The sequence below is a fragment of the Eubalaena glacialis genome, chromosome 18, assembly GCF_028564815.1.
Source record: "Eubalaena glacialis isolate mEubGla1 chromosome 18, mEubGla1.1.hap2.+ XY, whole genome shotgun sequence".
Classification (NCBI taxonomy): Eukaryota; Metazoa; Chordata; class Mammalia; order Artiodactyla; family Balaenidae; genus Eubalaena; species Eubalaena glacialis.
Window position 1 is genome coordinate 4,389,092 of NC_083733.1, and position 12,050 is coordinate 4,401,141.

Below are 12,050 nucleotides of genomic sequence, written 5' to 3' on the forward strand. Positions count from 1 at the left end.
ATGCTTTCAATATGCTCTCATTTAATCCTACTTCCACAATCCTAAAAAATTTTAGAATTCAAGAAGCCAAGGTGCAGAGCCAAGGACTTGCCAAGGTCACATGTAGGTGGCCCACCCAGACCCTAACCCTATTTTAAGCACTTAACTTCTCCTGCCCCATTTTAACAAACAAAAGAACTCCATACATGAATATCTAATATGCATGCAAATATATCCCTTATTAAGGGATCCAAAATTAAGGAGTCTAAAAGGCTAGTTAGATTTCATTAAAAGTTAACTAAGATTTTACTTAATATATACACTTACTTCTCCCTTTTCTCCTTTTCAATGCAATTTCAACAGTCTTCATATTTAAAACATCAATCTGAAAAAATGTTCCAGATAAGTTTTTATTAAACTAAAACAGTAACCATCAATCACATGAAGAGTGGACATAAAAGAGGACCTGGATGGAGATATATAGCACAATCCTGTTCAGGAAACTATCATAGAGATGTTAACTCTCCTACAAATTAATGCATAATTTTAACACAATTCCAATTGAAATTTCAATAGGATTTTTCATGGAACTTCAAGTGCTGATCATAAATTCCTAGGGAAGAATTATGGATGAGTAAGAGACAAAATACCTGTAAGTATAAAAGGGTGCCTGTCTTATCATAAGACTGATTATAAAGCTGCTGCAATTAAAACAGGGGAACCAGAACCCACTGAGCCCATGTGGAGATGTGCGGCCTGACTGTGGCACCCCAGCAAAGGGTGAATGGTGCTGGGACAACTTGCTATTGCCATTGGCGGGGGGCGGGTGGGGGGGGGGGGTTAACATCCCCAACACACACACGATCAACACCGCAATCTCAGTTTCATTACATACTAAACTGAAAACAAAAACTTTAAAACTTTTTAAATGTCTTTATTACCTCAAGGAAGGAAAGAATTTCTTAAAGATATTTTTTTAAAAACCAAAAATCCACAAACCATGAGGAAAAAAATCAATACATTTAACATTAAAACTTAAAAATGTATTCCCGAAGATTATTAATCCTATAAATCAATTTTTAAAAAGACAAGCCATTTGATAAAAATATGGACAAGGGATATAGACCAGGTAATTAACAGAAGAGTAGAAATCTACACTGCCAACAGACATATGAGTAATGTAATGGTGCTCAATTGTTTGTAATCTCGAAAATGCAAATTAAAATAATGAAAATCCATTTATTACCCATCAGATTAACAAAAATTTTAACTATGTCTATGCTGACAATTAGCAAGAATTTTTTTAGGGACTTCCCTGGTGGTGCAGTGGTTAAGAATCCACCTGCCAATGCAGGGGACACAGGTTCAATCCCGGGTCCGGGAAGATCCCATATGCTGTGGAGCAACTAAGCCCATGCGCCACAACTACTGAGCCTACGCTCTAGAGCCCGTGAGCCACAACTACAGAGCCCGCATGCCACAACTACTGAAGCCTGCACGCCTAGAGCCTGCGAGCCACAACTACTGAAGCCCGCGTGCCTGGAGCCCATGCTCCGCAACAAGAGAAGCCACCGCAATGAGAAGTCCGTGCACAGCAACGAAGACCCAAAGCAGCTCCAAAGAAAAAAGAAAAAGAAGAATTGTTTTAAAAAAATGAGATCTAAAAACCCTCATGCACTGCTGATGGGAAGGGAGACTGTTAAAACCACTTAGAAGGCAGACGCACAGTCTCTAATAAAACTGAAGATGCTTATTCCTTGCAGAGCCCCGCAACTCCATTCCTAGGAATATTTCCTGGAGAAACCCACAGAGAAGCATGAGGAGACATGACAAAATATGTTTACTGCCACATTTTTGTAATAGTGGAAGAACTGAAGACTTAAATAGTCCTGAACAGGGGAAAAGGTATGTTCAATATTTAACAATTAACGGGGAATTCCCTGGCGGTCCAGTGGTTAGGACTCGGTGCTTTCACTGCCGTGGGCCCAGGACCATTCTCTGGTCGGGGAAGTAAGATCCCACAAACCACGCAGCGCGCGGCCAGAAAAAAAAAACAAACAAAAAAAACAATTTAACAATTAAAATCAAAGACCAAGAACAAAATGTACAGATAAATCTAAAGAATATTTAACTTAAAATAAGCAAACTACAAAATGATGAATACAGTATGAAACCACTTATGTGACATTTTTAACCACAAAAACAATACGCTGTACTATCTATCAATACATATGTACGTAGTACAAGGCGAAAACCATAGTCAGGAAACAATGCTGAGCAATTTCAGCAGGGTCAGCATTTCTGGAGAAGAAGAATGAGAGGATACAATGGGGGCTTCCACCGTCTCTGTAATGCTTTGCTATTTATAAATATAGCAAAATGTTAACAGTAGTCAAATCTGATTGGTGGGTTCAGTCATTTCTCACGTTAGTCTCTACACTCTTCTGTACACTGGAACTCCTAATCAAAAGGCATAAATTAAAAAACAAGAACTAAAACATAACCATCAATTAAATCTATGTACGTACTCAATAAAGCAAAGTTGTGTCTTACCTCAACTGAAGAGCGAGGAGTCACAAAGAACTGATTGAATTCATCAGGGCTAAAATCTCCAAAAATATACTGAAAAAAAGAGAATGACTGATCACATACAATACACAAATTATACAGTTTCAGAAAAAAAGTGTTACATCTCAATCCTATGAATAATTGGGCCAGAACCCCCAAGACCCTTTCTCCATTAAACAAATCAAGGATCTGCAAACAGATTTCTAGATGTAGTGTTTTCCAATTACAAATAAGAAAATACTTCGGTTTTCCATAAATTGTCAAAGAACAGCCTAAGGTTAATAGAGCTTACTTTTGTTACCAAGGCTGTTGCCCCAGAATCATACCCCTGCCCCTCCCTCAAATAGAAACCTTATTCTTATCTAAGTTTCGGGAGGAAGCTGCAAAGAGGAAAAAACAACTGGTTAGAACCAACAAGGCCCAAGATGGCGGAAGATGTGACTTCCACCGGAAGTTGAGTCTCATTACATTCTCATTGTAATACGTTAGCATATGCTAAATGACCCACCCACCGGCACCATGACAGTTGAGGACTGCCATGACAACAACTGAGACAGCCCATACAAGGACTGAAGAGGAGAACTGCAACAGTCCCAGGTCCAAACCACACCCCTGTTCTCCAATAAGTCATGAATATTCCTCCCACTCTTTCCAAATCCCTCTCTTTTACCTTGACCCTCCTATATGTTTGGTATCTCTGCCCAAATTGGGTTGAGAAGTTGATTTGGAACTAGGTTCCTGCTTCTCCATTCTCTGGCCATTGAATAAAGCTTGTGCCGTTCCAGTCTCAGCATCGGTTTTGTTATTGGCTGCACAAATCCGATCAGAAAAAGAACCTCCCTGGCGGAGACAGGTGGCCTCAGCTGGGGCTTAGGACCACAGCGAGGGACCAGTCAACCAACTCGGCAACACTTTGAAACAGGTCAACTCTGCACACCAAACTTGTAAGTAGACTCCTGCTTGCAGGAGAATTTTTTTGGTTCACAAACATTTCTAGTTGTTCCATTTACCTTTCGGCTGACTCATGTCACTACCTCCATTTCAGCTTTCTCTACCGTACATACTAAAGAAAAGCAGAAAACGTGGTTCCAAAGGGAAGATAGGGAAATCCAAAAAAAGGAAATGTTAATGACTCTGATGGATGAACTTTAAAAATATATGTGTAATTTTTTTACCTTAAAAGTACACTGGAACGTGATACACAGATAAACATACTGTTCGACAGACACAAACCTCGCTGTGAACTCTCACTTCATAGAATTCTGAACGTTACTTTCTGAAAAACTGGTTAACCCGCACGGAAGTAAGTTCGACGAGTGCCAAGCAGTTCAGATTCTCCCTGAAGCTTCAAAAAACAAGTCATTGATAAGAATCAGTATGACCTGATTTCTACAACAGAGAATCACTCACTTCATCAATAATTATTTAGAGCCTATTAAGTGTCATGCACAACAATCGGTATTAGATATAAAAATGGCAAAAGCAGAGTTGTGGTTCCTCTATTCTAACAGAACTGACAGGCTAATAACTTGTGAGGAAATGTACAGTATCCAAACATACATAAATAGATAATAACCATTATTATGGTAACTGAGTAAATGGAAACTAAGTCTCAATATCTGTTGGTAAGAATGCACCAGTAGGGACTTCCCTGGTGGTGCAGTGGTTAAGAATCTGCCTGCCAATGCAGGGGACAGGGGTTCAATCCCTGGTCCAGGAAGATGCCACATGCCTCGGAGCAACTAAGCCCGTGCGCCACAACTACTGAGCCTACGCTCTAGAGCCCACGAGCCACAACTACTGAAGCCTGTGCACCTAGAGCCCATGCTCCGCAACAAGAGAAGCCACCGCAATGAGAAGCCTGCGCCCTGCAACGAAGAGTAGCCCCTGCTCACCGCAACTAGAGAAAGCCCGTGCGCAGCAACGAAGACCCAACGCAGCCAAATAAATAAATTAAATAAATAAATAAATTTATTTATTAAAAAAAAAAAAGAATGCACCAGTATTTCTGGGGAAAACATTTTTTTGGAGGGCTCTTTCACAGTAGCTACCAAGACCGTGAATATATATTAAAAACAAAAACATCTTGACATAATATTTATGTATACTTGCAAAAGTCCACAAAGAAATTGTGCACTGACAGTAATGGTGAAAATGCAGAGTCCCAAAAACAACTTAGAAATAGTCTTCTTCTGAAATACTGTCATTGTGAGCTTAATTAGACTCATCACCAAAACTGGGGAAAAGCTTATTTTAATTTCACTCCAGCACAACACAAAGCAACGTAAGGGAAAGTTATCTTTAAATGAGAAGAAAGAAAGGTGGGGTGGGGGAAGAAATGACACTGCTGCCTGGCATTCCTTTATAGTCCCACTGCAGAGAGATCCTTAAGTCTAAATATAAACCGTAAAATTTACTCAGAAGAAAATTTAAAAATGAGCGACACAATGGGAGAAAATATTCCAGACAATACCAACTGCTGGCAGGGATGTGAAACAACTAGGGATGCGGAATGATACAGCCACTCAGGAAAAGAGTTTGGCACTTTCTTATAAAGTTACTTACCATACAACCCAGGAAGCCCACTCTTAAGTACTTACCAAAGAGAAATGAACACCTATGTCCACAAAAAAAAAAAAAAAAAAAAAACCTGTATGCTGAAGTTTACAGCAGCTCTATTCATAACTACCAAAAACTGAAAAGAACCCAAATGTCTATCAAAAGGTGGATGTGATACATCTACGTGATGAACTACTACTCAATGACTCAAAAGCATCACGCTAAGTGAAGAATTAGACTTAAAAGGCCACAAGCTATATGACTACATTTATATAACATTCTAGGGCTAAACTCTAAGGACAGAAAACAGACCTGTGGTTGTCAAGGTCTGGGGAAGAAATGATTACAAAAAGGCACACGGGAACTTTTAGGGGGAATGGAAATATTCACAGGGCAAGCCTGTTAGAGAAATAGTAAACTTCCTACCTGCCAAGGGAACACACCCACGAAAATATTAATGATTTCAGCCCTTGAATGTGAATGGACAACAAAAAAATCACAAGACACGTGAGGGAACAATCAACAGCAATAAAGAGAGTTACTACTAAAATCAGGGGGAAATGAATCTGCGTAAACAAAACATAGGAAACAGAAAAGAACTTAAAATTCTAATCTGTATTCTGAAAGAAATTCGAGCAGGTAAAATAAGCAGACTGCCATGACAAAAGGACGTATTAGGGACTTCCCTGGTGGTCCAGTAGTTAAGACTCCATGCTCCCAATGAAGGGGGCCCAGGTTCGATCCCCGGTCAGGGAACTAGATCCTGCATGCCGCAACGAAGATCCTGCATGCTGAAACTAAGACCAGGTACAGACAAATAAAAAAATCTTTTTTATTTAAAGAAAGGGACAGGGGACTTCCCCAGTAGCGCAGTGGTTAAGAATCCACCTGCCAATGCAGGGGACACAGGTTTGAGTCCTGGTCCGGGAAGATCCCACATTCTGTGGAGCAACTAAGCCTGCACGCCACAACTACTGAGCCTGCGTTCTAGAACCCACAAGCCACAACTACAGAGCCTGCACGCCACAACTACTGAAGCCCGTGCGCCTAGAGCCTGTGCTCCGCAACAAGAGAAGCCATCGCAGTGAGAAGCCCGTGCACCACAACGAAGAGTAGCCCCCGCTCACCGCAACTAGAGAAAGCTCGTGCACAGCAACGAAGACCCAACGCTGCCAAAAATATAAATAAATAAATTTATTTTAAAAAAGAGGGGGGACCAATTACAGAACCAGAAAGTATTCACAGAAATCAGAAGATTATTAAATTTAAATTACTAAATTTACAAGCTCAACAGATCTTAAAGTAGAATCAACAAAATAAATACAAAGCAAGACAGCAATGCCTTGAAAGTTCCAAGAAAAAAGTATTTTGTTTTTGTTTTCATAGAATTCTATTCTACAGTTTATTACTCAAGTGCAAAAGGCAAAATAATTCTCGGACACTCATACACCCTTGGGATGGGTGGGGTGGACTGCTTAAGAATTCCAGAAAATGAATTCAAGAGATAGAAGAGCAGTAACAAAGAGGATCCAAAAGATGATTGATACTGTAGCTGTGAAGCCCAATGCAAACACTAAGACTCATGCTGTTTTATTTAACACCAACAAGAGAAATGTTGTCCACGTAAAGGATATCCACTCTACCTTCTGAGTGGCTACTTTAATTCAGAATGTGGGGAAGACATTAGGATGAGAACTGAATGTTCTTTAGGATTGCTAAATTATTCTTTTTTTTAAATTTAATCTTATTTATTTTTTATACAGCAGGTTCTTATTAGTTATCAATTTTATACATATTAGTGTATACATGTCAATCCCAATCTCCCAATCCACCCCACCCCCGCTTTCCCCCCCTTGGTGTCCATACGTTTGTTCTCTACATCTGTGTCTCTATTTCTGCCTTGCAAACCGGTCCATCTGTACCGTTTTTCTAGATTCCACATATATGCGTTAATATACGATATTTGTTTTTCTCTTTCTGACTTACTTCACTCTGTATGACAGTCTCTAGGTCCACCCACTTCTCTACAAATGACCCAATTTCATTCCTTTTAATGGCTGAGTAATATTCCATTGTATATATGAACCACATCTTCTCTATCCATTCATCTGTCGATGGGCATTTAGGTTGCTTGCATGACCTGGCTATTGTAAATAGTGCTGCAATGAACATTGGGATGCATGTGTCTTTTTGAATTATGGTTTTTTCTGGGTATATGCCCAGTAGTGGGATTGCTGGGTCTAAGTTATTCTCTTTAGGCTGGTTTTCTCTTGGAAAAATAAAAATAAATGAAATGCTCATTTAAATCACATTTCTAAGTAAATTTCTTTGAGTTTCTATATAAAGTCTTTTAAAAAAGAGAAATTGGCCAACCCAGTAAGAGAATTAAAATTCCAAAAGATATAATAAAATCTTGTCAATGGAGAGGAGAGGGGATAGAACCGTGACGCCCCCGCAAGCCTTCTTGTCAACTCCCTGTGCCAGTCTGCTGGGAGCAACCTCATGGTCAACAGTCAGAAAGAATGCTTAGAAAGGCTACAGGGAAAGCCTTTTTCTATTATTTTCAATTTTACTATTTTTACTTAATTCTTTATTTGTAAAGTATTATTTGAAAAACTTTGCTATAGATTTTAAATGTGCTTTCTCATTACAACTTCATGTTAACAACTTCACGGATATGCAGCTTTAACCTGATTACAAAATCCATGCCGGGGTTGCGGGGGTGCAGGGCACGGATTCCCCAGCAGTCCAGTGGTGAGGGCTCCACTGCAGGGGGCACGGGTGCAACCCCTGGTCACAGAGAACTAAGATCCCGCATGCCGCGTGGTGTGGCCAAAACAAAACGAACAGCACACACACCAAACTGACTGGGTGGGTGGGGTGGAGGTGTGGCTGAGGAAGGAGCATGTACAGAAAGCGATAAATCTCCAGACACAGGGAGGGTGGGAGGGAGGGTGGGAGGGAGGGAGACGCAAGAGGGAACAGATACGGGGACATATGTATATGTATAGCTGATTCACTTTGTTATAAAGCAGAAACTAACACACCATTGTAAAGCAATTATACTCCAATAAAGATATTAAAAAAAAAAAAAAAGAAATTTTCATGGCAAAAAAAAAAAAAAAAGAAAGAAATCTCCAAGACACTGTTAAATGAGAAAACATTCTTTGGGTAAAAAAAAGAGGAGGAAAATAGAAATACTGATTTGTGTTTGCATAAAGAGATAGATATTGGAGAGGAAACCAAGAAACCCTTGACTATACAGAGTGGGGGGCGGGGCGGATCCCTGTGGAGGTAGTGGAGCAGAGAGTGAGATTTCTTAGCGTATATCTTTTCAGAGTTCTTAGTTCTGACCCATATAAATAACTATCTAGGGCTTCCCTGGTGGCGCAGTGGTTGAGAATCTGCCTGCCAATGCAGGGACACGGGTTCGAGCCCTGGTCTGGGAAGATCCCACATGCCACGGAGCAACTAGGCCCGTGAGCCACAATTACTGAGCCTGCGCGTCTGGAGCCTGTGCTCCGCAACAAGAGAGGCCGCGTTAATGAGAGGCCCGCGCACCGCGATGAAGAGTGGCCCCCACTTGCCGCAACTAGAGAAAGCCCTCGCACAGAAACAAAGACCCAACACAGCCATAAATAAATAAATAAATGAAATAAAATACATTTTTAAAAAAAGTCAATGTAAACAAATCATTGTACAACTATTCAAGTATATGCATTTTGCAAAGTTGTGTTTGCACCTATGTTAGTTTCAAGATCTCCCTGACAACAGGGACTAGGACTTGATGAAAACATTTAATCCAAAAAAGATACCATAAGCAACTGCCAACTATCAAATAAGCAATGCTAAAGTATCATTTAACACCTGACAAACTGCTAGCCAGAGCTGCTCTGAACTCCAATGTAATTCCCGTAACACCAGCCCACATATATCAATAAACAACTCCAACAAAATGCACATGAATCACATCCTCTTGCCCTAATCGGACCTATTTTCAATCTTTAAAATGCATGCGTTTTTGAAAATAAGTAGTTACATTTCAACAATATAAAAAACAGTCCTTTCAGTTTTGCGACTGAGATAACAGAGGGGGTTGCTAAGAAGCTGGTATTATCAGCGTCTCTGCAAGGTACTCACTGCCCAGAGTTTTGGTTAGGATTTCTATTTCCTGTACAATCAGTATTTCCCATATGCTCATGGCAGATAAACTACATGTATCTTTTTCCTATGTATCTGTACACATATTTCTTAGACTCAAACAGGAATTCAAATGAAACATAGTAACTGCAGATAAAGAAAGGCCTGATAGTTGGGGAGTTCATTCTCAAAGGTCAGCAAAGGTCAAGTCACTGAGGTCTCAAGTAAGGGGAGATTAAGAATAAAAGACAATTTCCTGCCATCACAGTGCATGTGAAAAATAGGTAAATATTTCTTTCACAGGCAAAGAAAGTAATGTTTCTTTGGTAACCACTCAAACATTTGTGGGAAGTGATATAATAAAATACCCCACATAAACCTGGAGGCTATGACATCATTTCAGTGCTTATCAAAATCATCTGCATCATTCAAAAACAATTACAGGAAGCATTACTATGAAGAAGCATTTTTTATCCACACTGTTCCAAAAAGGCAAACAGAAGTACTGCTTGTACAGTAAAATTTACCTTAAACAAATTAGGAAGAAAAAAAAAAGTTAAAGTTAAAGCTACAAAAGCAAAGGGCAAGTATTTATTCAACTGCAAACCCCAGTGAGTGGACATAAATCACACTGCCCTGCATTTTAGTGACAATTATTTAACTAAAACTATATCTGAGTAAAGGTTAAAGCATCACAAGTCTTGCGACACCAAAGAGTTTATCGCAGAAATTCAAGGCAGCCAATTGCCATTAAAATGTTCAAGTCTCACCATCCCCCAAAATTTTCCTAATCTTCAATCACAAATTATTTTAGATGTTTGGCAAAATGAAGAATGTTACCGAAAAGCAGGGGGAGGGGCTTCCCTGGTGGCGCAGTGGTTGAGAGTCTGCCTGCTAATGCAGGGGACACGGGTTCGAGCCCTGGTCTGGGAGGATCCCACATGCCGCGGAGCAACTAGGCCCGTGAGCCACAACTGCTGAGCCTGTGCGTCTGGAGCCTGTGCTCCGCAACAAGAGAGGCCACGATAGTGAGAGGCCCGCGCACCGCAATGAAGAGTGGCCCCCGCTTGCCGCAACTGGAGAAAGCCCTAGCACAGAAACGAAGACCCAACATAGCAATCAATCAATCAATCAATCAATCTTTAAAAAAAAAAAAAAAAAAAAGCAGGGGGAGGACTGTGCTCTTCCAAAAACTCAATGTCACAAAAGGCTGTGGAAAAGTTCCAGATTACGGGAAGCTAAAGAGACAGGACAGGCACTTCCCTAGTGGCGCAGTGGTTAAGAATCCACCTGCCAATGCAGGGGACACGGGTTCGATCCCTGGTCCGGGAAGATCCCACATGCCGCGGAGCAACTAAGCTCGTGCACCACAACTACTGAGCCTGCGCTCCAGAGCCTGCGAGCCACAACTACTGAGCTCACGTGCCACAACTACTGAAGCCTGCACGCCTACAGCCCGTGCTCCGCAAGAAGAGAAGCCACCACAATGAGAAGCCCATGCACCACAACGAAGAGTAGCCCCCGCTCACCGCAACTAGAGAAGAACCCGCATGCAGCAACGAGGACCCAACACAGCCAAAAGTAAAATACATAAACTAATTAATTTATTTAAAAAAAAAAAAAATAAAGAAAAGAAACACATCAGGAAAAGGGGCACGCCCACAGCACATTTAGGGTAGAAATGAGCCACTTCACTGCAGCCGAGCTCCAGGGAGCCTGGCCCCAGAGGGCCTAGGGCTGTACAGCCTGGGGAAGGGCAAGGGGCAGGCCGAACTGGAAATACCCGTGTTCCTGCTAAAGGAAAGCAAAGACACAATCTCAGCCCAAGGAAGGTAAGAAGGAGGAAAGACATTTGCCAGTCGCCCGCATGACCTACAGTTGGTTCTCCACGGATCTAACGAAGCCACAGGAAACAGCACTTTCTGCTTTCTACAGAAAGCAGGGGACACAGAGGACGACCACCACAACGCAGCACTAGGGGGCGCTGGAGCACAGCTTCCAAAGCTCCATCTCCAGAAACACGAGTAATTATATAGGCTGCCACCAAATCCACGTCCTCTGCCTGCAAAAGGACTCAGGAAAATAAGACGTCAGCCTCTGAGGTAAAAAAATCAGGATACAAAGGCATGATCAATAAACACGTTGCTGCGTGTGCATTGTACACACTGTACACGTTCCAAGGCAATCACTGGAACCACTGTGAACCCAGCCCCTGGGACAGTGTCCCCAGAACAGACGCAAAGCCAAGCCTCACAGGGTTCAACAACAGAACCAAGCACAAAAAGTACAAAGTCTTCTCTCTCTTTTCCCAACCCAAGGAAACTGAATTTGGGAGATAGGAGGAAACATTAAGGACTAATAAACTGTTCCAAGTGATAAAAACTTTAATTCCATCTCTAAAATAAGGGTATGCCAGACTAAGCAACCTCCAAAGTTCTTCCCAGCTCCAAAAGGATCTCCTGGATATAACCAGGAGAAACACAGGTTTGGAAATGCTCTCAGACTAATATGGCTACCAGGTGGTTGGCCCCTGAACACATCATGCTGACCGAAAGAGGCCAGACTCAAAGGGCCACACATTGTATGATTCCCTTCATGTGAAATGTCCAGAAGAGGCAAATCCCTAGAGACAGAAAGTAGATGGTGGTTGCCAGAGGCTGGGCGGGGAGGGGATTATGGAATCACCACTGATGGATATGAAGTTTATTTTTTTTTTTTTAATACATCTTTACTGAAGTATAATTGCTTCACAATGCTGTGCTAGTTCCTGTTGTACAATCTTTCTGCAATGATGAAATGTTCTA

General features: G+C 41.3%; 1 protein-coding gene across 1 annotated transcript in view; it reads right to left on the reverse strand.

Moving 5' to 3' along the window:
• USP10 (ubiquitin specific peptidase 10) overlaps nt 1-12,050 on the reverse strand; it is a 70,856-nt gene that overhangs the window by 35,185 nt on the left and 23,621 nt on the right. The window contains exon 2 of the mRNA XM_061173540.1: nt 2,533-2,601. Within this exon, the coding sequence (XP_061029523.1) occupies nt 2,533-2,601 (69 nt within the window). The remainder of the gene's footprint in view (nt 1-2,532; nt 2,602-12,050) is intronic.